Source organism: Alligator mississippiensis, chromosome 1 (assembly GCF_030867095.1).
Source record: "Alligator mississippiensis isolate rAllMis1 chromosome 1, rAllMis1, whole genome shotgun sequence".
Lineage (NCBI taxonomy): Eukaryota > Metazoa > Chordata > Crocodylia > Alligatoridae > Alligator > Alligator mississippiensis.
This window is the reverse complement of record NC_081824.1, coordinates 427,875,995-427,896,162: the sequence shown is the minus strand read 5'-3', so window position 1 is coordinate 427,896,162 and position 20,168 is coordinate 427,875,995. Positions and strand designations below refer to the sequence as shown.

The following is a 20,168-nucleotide window of genomic DNA, read 5'->3' as shown; positions in this document are numbered from 1 at the left end:
TTATTGTGGATCTGATGTTTTCCCATCAAAATCAATAAAAATCTCTCATTGACTTCAGTAGATTTGATTAATCTTTATGCTGGGCTCCCATTTATTATTTTATAAGTACCTAAGAGTGCATTTTGCAGTTTTCTAATCACTGGCTAGTCTTTATTTTAGCTAAAGAAGTGTCATAGAAAAGTTCACTGCTATCAACAGGAGAGAAAAATGTTACTATTTACTTAGAAGGATCAGGCTCCAGGCAGTTTCTCCAGGTCCAAGATGATGCAGGGTAACTATCAGAGGTGCAAGAAATATCTCTGGATGTTGAATATATCATTATCTCAGGCTCCCCTGCAACAAATATGTAATCAGGTTTTCAACAATACTTTAGTCAATAATTCAGTTACGGTAGAAGGATAGCCATATCAAAAAGGACCAAAAGCTGCTCGTGCATTTATAAGGTGCTCCAATTCCAAAGGTTTTTGCAATTAATTTTCATACGTATCTGTGAAGTACATTTCATATTGTAGTTATTACATATTGTTGTTGTTATTATTATTATTATTATTACTACTATTACTTCTACTTTACCAGAGAAAAATCAAGGCATGTAACTGAACCAATATCTCATAGTTAATCAGTAGCAGAGGCAGAATTTGAACCTGACTCAAAAAAACCCCAAATTGTGACTGCCCCACTCTCAAAAACTCCCATTAAAGACCATTTTATTATAGGTTATTAAGTGGTTACAAGACAGCACTAACATGTAGCACAGGCCTGATTCCTGAGCCTTCTAATATTATAAAAGCTTAAGTCTGTCTGTCTGTCTGTCTGTCTCTGTCTGTCCATAATGCTTATTCACGCTCCGATTGGCTGACGGAAACAGCTAATCAGAGTGCTCCAAGTGTGGGGGAGTGCCACCATGATTCCAAAGCTGTGCGGAGGACCAAGCGGTGGAAGTTAAGGCCAGCCCACCCCGCTCCCTGCAAGCTGTGCCGAGGGCCAGACAGGGGGTGGGCGAGCCAAGGCCAGTAGCGCTGGCCTCAGCGCCCCGACCCCGCTCCCTGCAGGAGGCAGAACAGCAGCAGAATGGGGCATTAGGTGGCAGCACTCCATCCCAGCCTCTCCCCCACCCCCATCATTTTTGCTGGGCAATTGGCTAGTGTTCAATAAAAAAATATATGAGAAGGTGTGTGTGTGAATACAGATTCATGGAAGTGCAACACTGAAACATACTTAATGTTCAAGGATTTAGGCATCATTTCATTAACTCAGTAACAGCATCAAGTACAGAAACTACAAGCAGATTATTGTAAATTACACCAAATGAGTTAAATTTAATCATATAACTCCTTCCAAATATCAAGTTTTTGGTTTATTCAAAGTCCTGCTTTATTTTGCTTCTTTGAAGTAATGTATTTGTATATCAGTTAGGACATAGCCTTTGAAATCCTTTGTGGTTTTCCTAAGAAATTTTTATTTTCTGGGTATATGATTCATGTCTCCATTTTTTACTTCTGTGCTTGTGACATGTTAAGGGAAGGAATTATTTGTTAAAGGATGATTTCCTGTTCAGATAATATAACTGGGAGATTTTAGGTGTTTTCCATTTGGCTTCCATAAAGGTTGGAAGCCTGATTCTCTTCAAACTTACCCTGTTCTAAATCAAGAGAACCTCTATTAAAATCTGTAGAAGAGCGGTACAAAGCAAATTGAGATTACAAGAGAGCTGGATATAGAGAATGCTTAATAGGAAGTGGGTAGGATGGGATAGCCACAGCTGCCCGGCAGGAGAGAGGGAGTTACAAGTTTGGAAATGACATTAAAGGATAGGGGAAACTCCCCTAGGAGTGAGACAGGGGAGTAGGAGTGGGTAGCGATGGGAGGGAATTTAAAAATAAAGAAAAAACCTTGGTTTTTTTTAATGGAGGTAGTGAATGTGGGTTGAGAAACCATATTGGGTTGTCCTGGCCCCCTACCCATCCTCCCCTGCCAACTGAGGTCATTAGCAAATAGTCTTGGCTAAATTTTAAATTTCCAAATATCCCATCTCTTTTTTCTTTTTAAGGTAGGTTTGCTTTACTGTCTTATACAATCTATTTTCCATCTAGTTATAGAGCATTCTTGAATATTCTGCAAATTCCAGATTCAAAAAGGGGATGTATGATATAATACATCGGTACATATATTTAAAGGATGAAAAAAGAGAGGGGGAAAATACCTATAAGATTAAATCCTGGCTCCATTGAAGTCAATGCTAATATTCCCCCTGACTGACTCCAAAGAGGTCACGATTTCTCATCCATGATTTTACCAAATGTGCATTGTTTTTACTTACTTCTCACACACAATGTTAATGTTTTCTCTACATGTGTATCATCATTTTCAGCATAGAATACATATTTCCCTGACTGATATTGATGATCACAGAACCTGGAAGAAATGCTGTAGAGAAAAGTGATAAAAAACGTATTATTTAAGCATATTTATAGATTAGGTGCATTATTAGATGTATTTAGGATTCAACTATGTGTGCATGTATGCATGTGTGTGTATATACACACACTGAGCAGTTAAGAATCCAATATATTTTTCTGATTAAACATAAATAAGAACACACTCCAGAAATATTTAAATTCCTTATATTTGCCATGTCTGTACGAACCATACAGTTGATACAATAAAAGATGTCACTGGCAAGAAGTCTTGCTTTTTGCATATCTCCTGGGCCATCACTGCAAACATCACACCAATACTGTATTTGCCAATACAATGCAAAGCACTTTCCGAAACTTTCTTTGGGTGCATGCTAGCTGTCAGTAGCTTTTTTACAAACCTATGTGTTAGATGAGAGAGAGAGAATGCATCCCTGAATGGGTGCTGAGCCTTTATCACAGACAACTAAGGTGGTGCTGCTTGAACCTAGGCAGGCACCCAACTAATGTAGGCCTTTGGGTAAGATTAAAATGCTAATCATACATCCAGAATGAAAAAATATGGGGAAGACAGGCTTCTTAGAGAAAACTTTTGATGAAGGAAAGTCTTAAGGGAAAGTATATTTAAATATTCATCTTGTGGAGAGTGCATTGTAAATCTAGTAATTGGATTACTTAGAGAGAAGTATTGGATTACTTTTAGAGAAAACGTTCAGGGCTGGACATCAGGAGACATTACTTTGCAGTTAGGGCTGCCAGGCTCTGGAATGGACTCCCAAGCGAGCTGGTGCTCTCTCCTACCTTGGGGGTCTTCAAGAGCAGGCTGGAGAGATATTTGGCTGGGGTGATATGACCCCGGCACTCGTTCCTGCCCAGGGCAGGGGGTCAGACCTGATAATCTGTTTAGGTCCCTTCTGACCCTAAGGACTATGATACTATGATTAGTTTATTTTTATCTGGCTTATGGGCAGTTTGAAAGGGTAGTTTGGTGGTTCCTCATCATTAGCAGAACACTAAATGGAGATGTTTGTTGTATTGTGATAGTGAAGCTCTTGAGCACAGATGTCCTAACTGAAAGAATGAGGAGAGGGGAGTTGAATAGGTAGTTTCACTCAGTAAGCAGGGATAAGGAATGTAGGTATAGGGGAGAAATCTGAAACAGATCAAAAATGACAGCCTGAATCAATAGGCAGAAGTACAGAAAAAGTAATAGTACTTCTTAAAGGCAAAACAGGGGAAGGGAGGGTTTCAATAAAAAGCAAGATGCACCAGAGTAAATAGAGTGAGACAAAGCACAGTCTATCTGCATGGAATTCTAAAGCAAGAAAATTCCCATTGAAGGAACTGCTAGTTTAACTCGCTGACAGAGTTCAAGGTTTTCATACATGATTATTGATCTGAATGTCACATTTTAAAGTGGTCAACTTGGAACACCTTTAAAGACCCTGGGACTCATCAGTTTCTGCAAAAGCAGATCCCCCATTTGCAGTCTCAAGATGGGCATCCAGAAAAGGAGGTACCCAAAATCTTTCATTGCTTTTGAAAAATCTAAGTCTGAGGGTTTAAGTGCCAGGAGAGTATTGATGGGGTTGTTTGAGAGAAGTTTATTGAGTATTGGAATAAAAATAACAGAAAAAGCAAGTTAATAGGGGTATAAAAGCAAACAGAGACATTTTGCCTTCATGAATCAAGTGCCACACAGTAAGGAAGTGAAAATCTGCAGCATGGTCAACACAGACTCTACTTTATAAAGAGAGAACAGAAAATGGAAAGTCTAAAAGAACCTGTGGTGACTCTTATCCGTTGGGGAACCACAGGTGGGGCCTGATCATTATAGCTTGAAATTAAAAGCTAAAAAAGTAGCTGAGTACATAGCAGAAACCTCCAAAAGCTGCAATAAGGAGGAACAGCCTGAGAAGGAAATAACTGAAATCAAAAAAGGAAACAACAGGAATCAAAAAGGGATATGAATAGAAGAAAGTAGAAGTGTTGGGATAGATGATTACTCAGACATAAACTGAAAAGCACAAGCTGGAAAAAATGTGTTACAGTAGGTGGAGACCTATAGTTTATCTATGTCCTATATCAAAGGAATGATATTTTTGGTTTAGAGAAACATTATGTAGTAGTACAGTGGTTCTTACTCAGGTGCCACTGGGGTGATGTGAGATCCTTTTAAAGGTGCTGTACAGTATTAGTGCTGTTAGGTGAGCTAACACCTACACATGATTCACAATAGGTTTCAGACAGGAATCCATAGTGTCAAAAACATTCTGACCTGTTGTGGTCTTTCTGAGTTTTTTGCAACAGAAGAATTTCTCTATTATTTTTCTATAGTTAAAAAAGAGTGAAAGCTAACAGCTTGCATTTTCTGAGCTATGCCTTGAGTCTCATGAGGCATGCCTTGACTCTAAAAAGACTGAGAACCACTTCAGTAGTATAACAAGTAATATTTTCTCTGTTCTTTTAGTATTATTTGAGCCTTTCATCTTCTGGTGATTTTACTACATGGCATGAAATTTGCAGTACTACATGCATTGATCAAGCTGGATGTGTCTATTAGGGCAGTGCAAAGCTTCGGTCCCTGATTTGATTCGGTGGAGATTCGGCCTGATTCGGTGGCTGAATCTCCGAATCTGAATCGAATCAGAGGCCCTTTTAATCTCTCTGAATCAAATCGGAACCCTCTGAATTGATTTGCAAAGATTTGGAGATTCAGACATAGACACAACTTTCTATATACCTTGAGGTACCAGCACAGCTCATGATCGCTGGGGTGCACGGAGTGTCCTACAGGAGCATGGGCCCCCTCCCCCCCGATTTCTTCAGCGGCGAACCTAGAAGTGGACTGGAAGTACTTCCGGTCCACTTATGGGTCTGCTGGGGAGTGTGCTGGGGCCCTCCGGCACCCCCATGGCTCAGCAGTTGGCTGCAGGGAGACCCTGGGTGTCCCCCCCAGACCCAGGAGGCACCAGTCGCTGAGCCATGGGGACATAGGAGGGCCGCCCAGCGTGCTCCCTGGCAGACCTGGAAGTGGACCAGAACTGCTTCTGGTCCACTTCCAGGTCTGCTGCTGAGTGTGCTGGAGAGCCCCCAGTGCTTTTGTGGGACACTCCATGCGCCCCAGCATTGCAGTGTTCACGAGCTGCCTGGTAGCTTGAGGTATGTAGAAAAAACATTTAAAGCTGTGCCTATGTCCGAATTGCTGGTTCTTTGAATCAGCATCAAACCTTCAGATTCGGATTCAGATTCGGCCGAATCGAATCAGGGACAGTGATCTGAATCAATGAATCAAATTATTGTCCCTGATTCAGGCCGAATCCAAATCCGAATTGAATAGGGCCCACTTTGCACATCCCTAATGTCTATCAAAACTGAATAGATATGCTGAGTATGTTGTGGTTGGTTGGTTTGTTTTTGCAGAATGACATACTTTACCTGATTATTGAATAATCAGTAATGCCTTCTCCATCCTTTGCACTCATCTGTAAAGTGGATTTATTCTCATGGGAAAATAAAGCCTATGTGATATTTTGTAAATGTCACTAAGCATTGAGCATAATTATTTGGGAAGTTATAAAAAACACACTTTTAAAAACTAATGTTCAGTAAAAATGAGTACCCTTGGAACCGTTACAGGCTAGGGGCCAACTGGCTAAGCAGCAACTCAGCAGAAAAGAACCTGGGGGTTACAGTGGACAATAAGCTGAATATGAGCCAACAGTGTTCCCTTGTTGCCAAGAAGGCTAATGCCATACTGGTTTATATTGGTAGGAGTGTTGCCAGAAGATCAAGGGAAGTGATTATTCCCTTCTATTTGGAACTAGCTGGTGAGGCCACATCTGGAGTACTGTGTCCAGTTTTGGGCCCTCCCAGTACAGAAATGATGTGGACAAATTGGAGAGAGTCTAGAGGAGGGCAACAAAAATGATTAGGGGCCTGGGGTACATGACTTATGAGGACAGGCTGAGAGAACTGGGCTTATTAAGTCTAGAGAAGAGAAGACTGAGAGGGGATTTAACAAAAGCCTTCAACTACCTAAAGGGTGTTTCCAAAGGGGATGGAGCTAGACTGTTCTCAGTGGTGACAGACAACAGAACAAGTATCAAGGGAAGTTTAAGTTAGATATGAGGGGAAAAAAATCTCACTAGGAGGGTAGTAAAACACTGGAATAGGTTATCCAGAGAGGTTGCAGACTCTTCATCTTTGGAGACTTTTAAGACCCGACTAGACAAAGCCTTGGTTGGGATTATATAGTTGGGGATGGTCCTGCTTTGAGTAGGGGGTTGGACTAGATGGCCTCCTGAGGTCTTTTCCAACCCTAATTTTCTATGATTCTATCTCAGATGGGCAGTTGCATCCTGTAACAAGCATCTCCCAGATCTATTTCAAGGGATATTCAAAGACGATTAAATGACAAGAGACTAGCAATGACTGGGGTGTGAACAAGCACAGTGATACCTGAACAACAGATAAAAGCTCAGATTTATCACAGGTCTGGACATGGTGATCACCATACTGAAATAAGAAGGCATCATGAATTTGTTGTCTGAAGAAAAATCAGGCTAGAGTGACTACTAAATTCCATCCTTAGTGATCTTCTCACTGTCCTGATTAGTAGTGGTAGTTGCTAAAACCATCTCAGCCTTCCAAAAGATGCCATTGTTGGCCTGTTAGTCTTATTTAGATTTAATTAAAATCAGTTGTCAGTCATCCAACAAAGCCATCTGCTAAATGTTCAGGCAGTGTGTAGCCAGTCTATGACAGCAAGAAGGTAAATAAATAGAGTATTTTCAGCATGTGGGTGGTACCTCTTAGACAGGAATGAGCAAATTCTCATGACTGCTTTTTGAGGTCCCATCTCCAGGAATGATTGTAACCACTGAAGAACAGATCTGCCTACCCACTTCAGGCATTATGGATGAGTCAACCAGCATCCATCTATCAATGCTAACACAGTCTGCTCACAGTTCTAATGTTATCAGCAGGGACAGACTTCCTGCATCCATTGCCAGGAGAGGATGATTTACCAGGTTGATATGGATCCTGAACCATACTGAAGTGCATATCCAACTATTCCATCTGACCCAAGTGGATGGCCACAATAGCTACAAAAGAGGACTGGAAAGGATAACGGCTAAAGGGGAGTTTATCAAAATCATAAGAAAAGCAGGTATAAAAAGTGAAAGCAAGATTGCAGCAGTTTTAAGCAAGTAACAAGAGATTTTAAAAATATGAGGAACAAAAACAAAACAAAAAAATCAAATCAGCATAGGACTATTAAATCAGCTATGATTTTGCATAGGTCATATTTAGAAAGAAGTTGGAAATTACCTTGCAAATAAAGATTACCAATTACCAATTAAAATGCCTTATGATTATATTTTATAACAATGAAGAAACACTGAAGGAAATTAGACTACGTTATCAAGAAATTAAAAAGCCTGGGAAATGGATGAAACATTAGGTCTAGAAAATATTTGTGCCAGAACTTTATTGTAGGAAGTAACAGAAAAGGGAATTAACCAGCAGATTTATTCAAAACATATTTTGTAACACAGGAAGCATACATGAACTGAACAGGAATTAGAACAAGACATTTCTGTAGTGAAGAAAACCTGAAGAGATCACCAAAGGTGTAGGAAACTATAGGCTTGACTTTAGCACCCTGAACGATATTGGGAACATTGATCACTATGATCAATTATGGAAAATATGTCTGTGATAAAGTAATGGAATTTTTTGAAAGTATAATATAAATATGTGAAAAGGGATGTTGTATTTATTACTTTAAAAAAGATTCGTTATAATACATGGATTAAGCAAATATGATAGAATATGCTATTGACCTAAGTTGCCATTTGAAAACAAAGGCAACGTTATGGACTATTTCCACAACACTGCTTTACAACTAAACTAAATACATTAAAAATAATTAAATCAAAACAATGCTCATGTGCTACTTGTTAAAAAATGATTGAGTACTTGTCTATTTTTTCATTTAAGACAAAAAAACCACAAGGAGACTTTGTACAAATGTCAATGGAAATATTGAGAATACATTAAGTACCTGTAGCCATCCATGCTGTAAATTTGCCCACAAGGAAATGATTTTTGTGAAAATATCCACACACACGTAATTGGTGGATAAGCTTTAAGTTTAACTTCAAAACAAAACTTCTCCTGTAGATCAATCTCAAAATCTTCTCTGGAGTCAGTTACATTTATAAATCCCTCTTCTGAAAGAAAAAAAATGAAATTTTGTAATAAAAGGCATGCTGTCTAATTAAGGAATTTTAAAAATATGCATTTTAATTCTCATTTCTAATCCCAGTTGATAAATGCACAAGGTGTGAAATCACTAACAGACACGTCTATAACAAGCAAATCAAGTATGATATTGGAAGATAACATGTAGCTTTATCTCTACGTTTAGCTTCAGACTGATGATCCTAGCCCACATGTATAATCTCTGTCTTTGAATGAAACAATCTGGTTGATCTGGCTAATCGAAGATGCAAAGACCTTTGAAAATACAAGAACTTTTCTATTTTTCTGCTGTGGAAGTCATATTTCAGTCTACATAATGATCATCTCCTGTAAGTTTCTTTTACTCAAAGTAAGCATTTCTTCTAACTATTAGTAATTTCAGATTTCCTTTGACACAGTTTACAGCATTATAGAAGTCAGGAGCTGTTATTGGCTGTTGTCATGCCTTATCTGAAGAGGGCTGGGTTTTATAAAGGAAAACAAATCACATTTGTTTATTTAAAATACACAATATTTTAATAAACCAATTAAAAATGACCTCAGAATTTATTATGATTGATCAAGTATGGAAACTTTTTATGCCCAGTACCTGATTATAAGTCCACAGAAGTCAATGGCAGCCTTTCCACAGATATCAGTGAGTTTCAGATTAGGTCCCATAAAGGTAATAAAAAACGGAATTGTGGTAAATGTTGCTGATTTGAGTTTTTCTGTTTTTCATAGATGTTAGGGTCAGAAGGGACCTATTAGATCATCGAGTCCAATCCCCTGCCCCGGGCAAGAATGAGTGCAGGGGTCGGATGACCTTAGCCAGGTGTCTGTCCAATCTCCTTTAAATACCTCCAAGGCAGAGGACAGCACCACCTCCCTTGGAAGCTTATTCCATATTTTGGCAACCCTCACTATAAAGAATTTTTTCCTGATGTCCAATCTGAATTTGCTCTCTTCCAGTTTGTGGCCATTATTTCTAGTTACCCTGATAGGCACCCTGGTAAATATTGTATCCCCTATTTCTTGCTGACCCCTCCGATGAATTTGTAGGCAGCCATGAGATCACCTCTCAGCCTCCTCTTGCAGAGGCTGAAGAGCTTCAGGTCTCCCGGTCGATCCACATAGCAGTTTTTCTGTAGGCCTTTAACCAGATGAGTGGCCCTCCTCTGAACCCTCTCCAGGCCATCCACATCCCTCCTGAAGTGCAGTGCCCAAAATTACACAGTACTCCAGCTGCGGCCTGACCAATGCTGCATAGAGGGGAACCATTACCTCCCTAGACCTGTTTGTGATGCACCTACTTATGCAAGAAAGGGTGCGGTGAGCTTTACTTATTACCTCATCACACCGGTGACTCATGTTAATGTTGGAGTCGACTATAACTCCGAGATCCCTTTCCGCACTTGTGCTACTTAGAGTGGTACCTTCCAGGCTATAGGAGTGTTGATGATTCTTCCTCCCCAGGTGCAACACATGACACTTATCCTTGTTAAACTACATCCTATTCTGTTCGGCCCATTTGCCCAGCCTGTCCTAATCAGCCTGGATGCGCTTCCTGCTGTCTAGCTTGTGTACCTCATAGTTTGGTGTCATCAGCAAACTTGGACAGGGTGCTTTCTACTCCCTCGTCCAAGTCACTAATGAAGATATTGTATAGTACCGGTCCCAGGACAGAGCCTTGGGGGACTCCGCTGCCTACATTTCTCCAGGTAGAAACCAACCCGTCCACCACCACTCTCTGGGTGCATCCCATAAGCCAATTTTCTACCCACCGGACTGTGTAATAATCTCCATGGCAACTGTTTAGTTTATTTATAAGAATTGGGTGTGACACTGTGTCAAAGGCCTAAGTAAGTAACATCTACCTCTATTCCTTCATCCAAGCATTTTATGACCTGGTCGTAAAATGAAACCAGGTTAGTCAGGCAGGATCTGCCTGCTATGAACCCATGCTGATTGCCCCTTAGCATCATTTTACCCGCTGGTCCCCCACAAATGTGATCCTTAACAATTTTCTCAAAGGTGTTGCCAAGGATAGAGGTGAGACTAACCGGCCTATAGTTACCTAGTTCCTCCTTCCTCCCCTTCTTGAAACTAGGGATCACGTTGGCCCTTTTTCAACCCTTTGGGACCTGTCCTGAGCACCACAAGTGCTGAAACAGTTGTGCCAGTGGCTCCTCTATGACTCCAGCTAATTCCTTAAGTACACTAGGATGAAGATCATCAGGACCTGTTGACTTAAATACATTCAACCCCTCCACGTGCCCCTTTACTAGAGCAGCATGAACTTTTGGTGGGTTGGTATCTATACCGGGCTTACCTAAGGTCCCAATGGGATGTGTATTTGTATTTGTGTCCAGGAACACGGATGCAAAGAAATCATTTAGAAGCTACGCTTTGGCCATCCTATCTGTTACCAGTTGCCCTAGTTCATCCTGAAGGGACCCCAAGTTACCCTGCACCATCTTTTTGCTTCCTATGTACTTAAAGAGTGACTTTTTGTTATCCTTAACTTTTGCTGCCTGCCTAACCTCCATTTCCACTTTGGCTCCATTTCTACTGTTTCCCTGCAAGTTTGAGGCAAGCAGGTATACTCCTCCTTGGTGGCAGCCCCCTACTTCCACAGCCCGTAGGCCTCTTTTTTTCCCCCTCCAGGCTCTCCTGGATTTCCCTGCTCAACCAAGAGGGTTTCTTTGCTTTTTTGCCCCCTTTTATGTGTACTGGGATGGTCCTTTTCGGTGCCTGCAGGATTAGTCCCTTGAGAAATCCCCACCCTTTCTGGACTCCTATCTCTCCAAGGCTTTTACCAGTCGGTCCCTCCCTAACTAATCTCCTGAGCTTGCTGAAGTTCGCCTTCCTGAAGTCTAGCACTTCCGCCCTACTAGTTATCTTCCCCACCTTTCTCCAGATAGTGAATCCTATCAATGGGTGGTCACTATCCCCTAGGTTACCTTGCACCTGCAGATCCCACACCACATCGTCCCCTGTGGCCAGTACCAAGTCTAGTAAGGCATTTCCCCTAGTGGGAATGCATACCTCCTGCGATAGGTGAAGGTCCTGTAAGGAGGTTTCTTTTAGTCCTATCCACATGTTCTGCTATACACAACTTTTCTCCACTGAAGTCCTAGTTTAGCACATAGTAAGGTAGGAAGCTCTCACATAAAGCACAACAAGGTACACTATTTTAAAGAAAGACATGATTCCTTTGCTGTGAGTTCTCGCACTTTTTGTCCATCTTGATTGCAGGACCAGGGCTAAGAGGAGTATTCTTTGTTCTTTATTTGCAGCAGAGAACCATTTGGAGGTATACCATAAACAACACCAGCTGGAACTAGTGGCTTACTCTGGGGGCCTATAGTTACTTTGGAACAGGGGGCTGTAATGTCTCATGAAAAGAGCTCAGAAAATTGCTTTCTATCTTAAAGCTGAAAAAAAAAAGGAGTAATTTGATTTTTACAGTTGCCCCTTTTTCTATTTACTTTTGGGAATTTTAAGCCTGATTCCTAGTCATAAATATAATGATGGCAGTAGAGTGTCCCCAGCTGTAAATGAGTCTCTGGCCATCCTGACTGGGGAGGGGAGGGCATGAGTCAGAACAGCTGGATGGGATACTAGCACAAGATGCCCTTGCTTGCTGCTGGCTATAAAATCTGGTTTGCCTCACTTACATTAGTCCAACGGATTCTAAGATTAGGGAAGGCCTTTGATCTGGACTAATTTTGAATGGTCAGAATGTTAATTGGGAAACTGGTTGGAATTCCCAAGGTTGAATAGAATCTTTTTATGTTTCTGTTAATATTTTTACCCTTGAACCTCATATTCAGCAGCATAAAACATTTATTGTAAAATAGCTTATGTATCCTTGAATACATATTGGATATTGGTTAGATTTATTTATCGAATCTTGATAAAAAGATAGCATTAATGACAGACAACAGCAAGAAATTGATGTGAGAACTGATATGAAGTATTCCACAGCAACAATGACCAGCATGATATCAGCTCCTTTTTTCATAAACAAAACCTCTCTAGTATACCTGAATAAAACTAATATGATAAAGCTGAGATTAGCTGGCAAGCTTGGAAAAGCAGAGAACAGAGAGAAAGAGTGGCACTGTTACAGTTATTCAGACCTAGCTAGCAATCTGCTAGCATAGACATATGCTACAATGAAGGAGGGTTTCTATCAGTACAACTGCCTCCCCTCCTCTTTAACATAAGCTAAGATGACCAAAGCACGGTTTAGCTGGCATAGCTAGATCAGCTAGCTGGGTGGATTTTTTCATGCTTTCTCCCAAAATAGCTATCTATGTAGGCAAAACTTTGTGGGAGAGACTACCACAAAGGACATCCTTCCACTGCCTTCATCTACAGATTGTTGATCAGGGATGAAACAAGCTCTATATTAACATTAGAGATATAAAGGGTCCAAGGATCCAATCTTTTGGGGCTACGTCTCAGCCTTGAGGAAGAAGAGAGACTTGTCCCAATTCTGTGTAGAGATACTTTCACATCCTACCTCCAGAATAGGAAACAAGTGTAGCTGCATTAGCACCGCACTGCAATGGACTAAGTACTTCTGCTGAGAAGCAGATCTTGTTAGCTTGAACATAGCCATGTAGGTATACTGGCCCTGGTTCCAAGGCTAGCACATGCAGATTTAGCATGGGTATCTCTGCATAGTTTATCTGTGCACCTTGTAGACTCTGACATACAGGACAGAAAATCCACATCTAACTTCTGCTGTGCCTGCACCAACACTGCATTGAACTGGGTATGCCCATTGAAATGTGGTGCCCATTTTCAAGAAAGGGAGAAGGGATGAGCTGGGTAACTTTAGACCAGTCAGTCAGTCTTACCTCTATTCCTGGGAAAATGCTAGAGAAAATAATCAAAGAGAACATTTGTGCAGGCCCAGCAGGGGAAATGATGCTGAGGGAAAACCAGCACGGGTTTGTCACAGGTAGATCCTGCCTGACAAAGCTTGTAGCCTTCTATGACAAGGTCACACACTGCCTGGACACGGGAGCCGAGCCTGATGTCATCTTCCTGGACTTTAGGAAGGCCTTCGACACAGTTTCGCACCCTATCCTCATTGGGAAGCTAGCAGACTGTGGAGTGGACACCTACACGGTCAGGTGGGTGGCTTAGGGACCGCACCCAGAGAGTGGTGGTGGATGGTTCCTTCTCAGCCTGGAGGGAGGTGGGCAGTGGGGTCCTGCAGGGTTTGGTCCTCGGACCGATATTATTCAATATCTTCATCAGCGATTTGGATGAGGGCGTGGAGAGCACCCTCTCCAAGTTCGCTGATGATACCAAGTTATGGGGCAAAGCTAGTACACCGGAAGGCAGGGAGCAGATTCAGGCTGACCTGGACAGGTTGGATCAATGGGCAGAGAGAAATAGGATGCAATTTAATAAAGATAAATGTAAGGTACTCCACCTGGGAAGGAGGAACCCCCAGCACACCTATAGGTTAGGGAGTGTCCTTCTCAGCAGCTCAGAGGCAGAGAGGGATCTTGGAGTCATAATTGACTCCAAGATGAACATGAGCCGGCAGTGTAACGAGGCCATCAACAAGGCCAATTGCACCTTGTCGTGCATTAGCAGGTGCATGACTAATAGAACAAAGGAGGTGATGTTCACCATCTGTGCGGCACTGGTCAGGCCACAGTTGGAGTACTGTGTCCAGTTTTGGGCGCCGCACTTCAAGTGGGACGCGGGGAATCTGGAGAGGGTCCAGAGGAGGGCAACTCGCATGATTAGTAGCCTTCATGATAGACCCTACAGGGGAAGGTTGAGAGAGCTGAATCTCTTCAGCCTTCACAAGAGACAGCTGAGGGGAGATCTTGTGGCCGCCTATAAATTTATTAGGGGAGGTCAATGGGGAATAGGGGAAGCGCTGTTTACTAAGGCGCCCCAGGGATTGACTAGGAATAACGGGTGTCAACTAATTGAGAGTGGATTTAGGTTAGATATTAGGAAGAAATTTTTCACAGTAAGGGTGGCCAGGATCTGGAATGGGCTTCCAGGAGAGGTGGTGCTATCACCTAGCTTGGAGGTCTTCAAGAGGAGGCTAGATAGTCAACTGGCTGGAGTCATCTGACCTCGGTCCTCTTTCCTGCCAGGGGCAGGGGGTCAGACACGATGATCCATTGTGGTTCCTTCCGACTCTACAATCTATAAATATATGAATTTATGGGTAGGCATGCCTTAGAGTCTGGTCACCATTTCTCCCTACTTTACTCAGTCTAATTATGGTATTAGGTACTATAAAATAGGAACCCTTTTTGCTAAACAATAAACCGAAGCTAACTATGGGTGTTTCAGGCCTTGTGAACTCCCACAGAAAGTGACGTTGTGTTTTTTCTTTAATTTCCTGTCTCAGGATCATAGGCTGGCTCAGTTTGCTGTATTATCTTTTTTGTGGACCAAGAAGCCTAAAGTTGACTCTGGACTAATTTCAAACTTTGGGACTGACTAGTTATTAAGTTATGATGTGTTTTGTTTTATGCCAGATTGCATATTTGGAGATGAAGTGGGCTGAATGTTATGCCTTTGGTTTTCCGTGGATGTTTTTGACTGTCGGGCCATTAAAGCTGGAAGTTAAGGACAGGAACTTTCACTAGGGCTGTGCGAAGCTCCAGGGGGTGATTCGATTCAGAGGAGATTTGGCCCGATTCGGTGGCTGAATCTCTGTATCTAAATCGAATCAGAGGACCAGTTAAAAGCTCCAAATTGATTCAAAGCTCTCCGGAAAAGATTTGAAGAGCTTTAATGATTGGGGCAGTCGCGGGTGGCTGCAGCAGAGAGCTGCAGGTGACTCTCCAAACTGGTAAGCACTAGGGGTGGGAGAGGAGAGCTGAGGAAGCAGGGAGGGGACCATAGAAGGGCACCTGCCAGCCCACATCCCCTGCCTGCTCCCCCAGCCCCACCTGACCCCCACCCACTCCCCCAGCCCTGCCATGGATGCCTCGCCCACCCCAGCTCCTGGTGTTTTAAAAGAAAGCCCTGATGCTCACTGGGTGCTGCTGGGTGGGAGGTGAACCCTGCTGCCCCCCATTGCCCCACACTGCGTGGGGGGCTCTGCACAAGCCCCCTCCCCCCTCCCTTGCTCTCCCAGTCCCCCCCTGGGTGGCCCGCCTGGGCCAGCTCTGGCCCTTTAGGAAAAAAAAATGGAGAAAAGCCTTAGGACTCACCACTCCTGCAGCAGCCGTGGGGCTTCAGGGGCTCATGCAGAGCCCCCCATGTGGTGTGGGGCAGCGGCGGGCAGTAGGCATTGCCCCCCGCTGGCAGGAGTGGCAAGTGCGGGGGGGGGGGTCTTAAAGGGCTGGAGCTGGCCCGGGCAGGGCACGGGTCTGGCCGATTTGGAGATTCGGCAGTAGCCGAATGTCCAAATCAGATTTGGCTGAATTGATTCAGGACAATGATTCGAATCACCGAATCGAATCACTGTCCCCAAAATTGGCCAAATCTGAAGCAAATTCTAGGCCGGTGCGAAGCGGCTAACTTTCACTAGCATGGAGGCAGGAGCCAAATAGGGCAATAACTTAGCTGTACTTCTCAATAACTTAGCTGTACTTCTCAATCTATTTTAAGGTTTCCCTTAGTACCTAAGCATTCTATGAAGAGCTAGCCATTATAGGGAAAACTGAAATACCAATATTATTGTAATTTATTTAATTATTACTACAAATTTTATATATATATGTATAAAATTTGTAGTTTTCCCTGTAATAGCTAGCTCTTTATAGAATGCTTAGGCATTAAGGGAAACCTTAAAATAGATTGAGAAGTACAGATAAGTTATTGCCTGGTATATTTGACTCCTGCCTCCATATAATATTTACTTAACTGTGATGTGCTTGTTAATCTAAGAGTATAGGAGGTTTTCCCAGATTTAGTCTTTTCAAAAATAATTTCCTCTGTCAGATTCAGATTCCCACTCTTTAATTATTCCCTTGGAGTTTGGTTTGCATGATAAATTGTAATATGCCACATATTCAATCAATTTATCATGCAATAAAAATGGCAAACTAGCCACAAAAATGTTCCATGTTTTGCCTGAATTTTAATTTTAAATGTATCTCCAATATTTGTTAAACAGTCAATAGGTTAATTCCAAAATTTAGTAAAATACATCCAAAAAGTTTTAATTACTAGAAATTCTGGGTAAGTAGATTCTTGCAGACAGGAAAAGGATACAAAAATCTTGCCTCATTTCTGAAATGGTTGCTGTTGCCTATTACTTTGCTTGTAGAAATAATATTGAAAAGACAGCAGAACTGTGTAAGCCAGACATTGAATGAATGCTGTGGTAATGGGCTTCCCAGAGCTATTGTCTTTCATAGATTCATAGAAGTTAGGGTCGGAAGGGACCTCAATAGATCATCGAGTCCGACCCCCTGCATAGGCAGGAAAGAGTGCTGGGTCTAGATGACCCCAGCTAGATGCATATCCAACCTCCTCTTGAAGACCCCCAGGGTAGGGGAGAGCACCACCTCCCTTGGGAGCCCATTGCAGACCTTGGCCACTCTAACTGTGAAGAAGTCCTTCCTAATGTCCAATCTAAATCTGCTCTCTGCTAGCTTGTGGCCATTATTTCTAGTAAAACCTGGGGGCGCCTTGGTGAATAAAACCTCACCAATTCCCTTCTGTGCCTCCATGATGAACTTATAGGCAGCCACAAGGTCGCCTCTCAACCTTCTCTTGCGGAGGCTGAAGAGGTCCAGGTGCCCAAGTCTCTCCTCATAGGGCTTGGTCTGCAGGCCCTTGACCATACGAGTCGCCCTTCTCTGGACCCTCTCCAGGTTATCCGCATCCCTCTTGAAGTGCGGTGCCCAGAATTGCACGCAGTACTCCAACTGCGGTCTGACCAGCGCCCGATAGAGGGGAAGTATCATCTCTTTGGATCTATTCATCATGCATCTGCTGATGCATGATAAAGTGCCATTGGCTTTTCTGGTGCCTTTGTCACACTGCTGACTCATGTTCATCTTGGAGTCCACTAGGACTCCAAGATCCCTTTCCACCTCCGTGCCACCCAGCAGGTCATTCCCTAGGCTGTAGGTGTGCTGGACATTTTTCCTCCCTAGGTGCAGCACTTTGCATTTCTCCTTGCTGAACTGCATCCTGTTGTTTTCTGCCCACTTGTCCAACCTGTCCAGGTCTGCTTACAGCTGTTCCCTGCCCTCTGGTGTGTCCACTTCTTCCCATAGTTTTGTGTCATCTGCAAACTTGGACAGAGTACACTTCACTCCCTCATCCAAATCGCTGATGAAGACATTAAAGAGTATTGGTCCAAGGACTGAGCCCTGCGGGACCCCACTGCCCACACCCTTCCAGGTCGAAACCGACCCATCCACCATGACTCTCTGGGTGCGACCCTCTAGCCAATTCGCCACCCACCGGACTGTGTAGTCATCCAAGTCACAGCCTCTTAACTTGTTCACCAGTATGGGGTGGGATACCATATCGAAGGCCTTCCCGAAGTCTAAGTATACGACATCCACCCCTCCTCCTATGTCCAGGCATTTCGTAACCTGGTCATAAAAAGAGACTAGATTACTCAGGCACGACCTGCCTGCTACGAACCCGTGCTGGTTTCCCCTCAGCATAATTTGTCCTGCTGGGCTTTCGCATATGTGAGCCTTGATAATTTTTTCAAAGACTTTGCCAAGGATGGAGGGGAGACTGACTGGCCTATAGTTGCCCGGGTCCTCCTTCCTCCCCTTCTTGAAAATGGGGACCACATTGGCCCTTTTCCACTCCTCCGGGACTTGGCCCATGAGCCACGAGTGTTCAAATATTCCCGCCAGTGGCTGTGCAATGATGTCGGCCAGTGCCTTCAGTACCCTCGGATGAAGCTCATCCGGGCCTGCCGACTTAAAGGCATCCAGTTCTTCCAAGAGACTCTGCACCATCTCAGGGTGTACACATGGTAGTCTGGCACCTTGCTGCTGCCTCTCTACAACCCCAGTGAGAGACTTCTCATGCCCCTCACTTAGGAACACTGAGGCCAAGAACTCGTTGAGGAGTTCAGCCTTGTCCCCCCTGTCCGTCACCAATTGCTTCTGCCCATTTAGCAGGGGTCCTATTCCTCCCTGGGCCTTCCTTTTACTCCCTATATATCTAAAGAACAATTTCTTGTTGTCCTTTACTTGGGATGCCATCCTCAGCTCCATGGTAGCTTTGGCCCATCTAACTGCCTCCCTACAAGCATGAGCAGAGGAGGTATATTCGTCTTTGGTGATCTCTCCCTGTTTCCACTTTTTATGTGCTCCCCTTTTGGCCCTTAGGCTGCCTTGGATTTTTCTGGTCAGCCAAGGAAGCCTCCTGGCCCCTTTCCCTCTTTTTCCTCATATCGGGGTCATCTCCCTTTGTGCCCGAAGGATCATTTCCTTAAGGCATAGCCACCCTTCTTGGGCTCCCATCACTTCAAAACTCCTACTCTGCAGTGTGTCCTTGACTAATCACCTGAGTTCATTGAAAGCAGTTTTCCTAAAGTCTAGCACTTTCACCCTACTAGTTACCTTACCCACTCGACATCTTATGAAGAATTCTATTATTAGGTGATCACTGTCCCCCAGATGGCTACTGATCTGTAGGTCCCCTACCATGTCATCCCCCATTGCCAATACCAGATCCAGTAAGGCATTCCCTCTAGTGGGACCGTGTACCTCCTGTGTCAGGTGGAGGTCCTGTATACAAGTTCTCTTTTATGGAGAATTCTCAAGGATTAATGTAAATACCTTGGGAGAAGGTTTGAGAATAGGTTACCTGCAGGAAGAGTAGGCTATCATTTATCTGAATCACATTTATATCCATGCTCCCAACCTGGTTACCAGAAATAAGTATGTCAGTAACAACTATGTTGGTAGCAAGAGGAGGATCAGGGAAAGTGTGGGTCCCTGACTGAATGGGGGAGGCAACCTTGTGATAGAGGATGCAGAAAAGGCTGAAGTGCTCAGTGCCTTCTTCACAGGTAAGGTCAGCTCCCAGACTACTGTACCAGACAGCACAGTTTAGGGAGGAGGTGAACAGCCAACAGTGGTGAAACAACAAGTTAGGGACTACATAGAAAAGCTGGACATATACAAGTCCCTAGAGCCAGACGGGATGCACCCAAGGTGCTGAGGGAGTTGGCTGATGAGATTGCAGAGCCACTGGCCATCAACTTTGAAAAATCATGGTGATCAGAAAAGGTCTTGGATGATTGAAAAAAGGCAAACATAGTGCCCATATTTGAAAAAGGAGGATCCAGGAAACTACAGACCAATTAACCTCACCTCAGTCCCTGAAAAAAAATCATGGAGCAGATCCTCAAGGAATCCATTTCTAAGCACTTGGAGACAAAGGTGATTAGGAACAGTCAGCATGGATTCATCAGGAGCAAGTCATACCTGACCAACCTGATTGCCTTCTATGATGAGTTAACTGGCTCTGTGAATGTGGCGTAACTTGATTATCACAAGACTTTTAATACGGTGT

At 43.3% G+C, this 20,168-nt stretch overlaps 1 protein-coding gene across 1 annotated transcript in view; it reads right to left on the bottom strand.

Moving 5' to 3' along the window:
• The window catches only part of FLT3 (fms related receptor tyrosine kinase 3), a 97,455-nt gene that overhangs the window by 33,168 nt on the left and 44,119 nt on the right, over positions 1-20,168 (bottom strand). The window contains exons 9-11 of the mRNA XM_006270481.4: positions 8,488-8,656; positions 2,321-2,427; positions 222-333 (exon numbers count right to left, since the gene is read on the bottom strand). Of these exons, the coding sequence (XP_006270543.2) occupies positions 222-333; positions 2,321-2,427; positions 8,488-8,656 (388 nt within the window). The remainder of the gene's footprint in view (positions 1-221; positions 334-2,320; positions 2,428-8,487; positions 8,657-20,168) is intronic.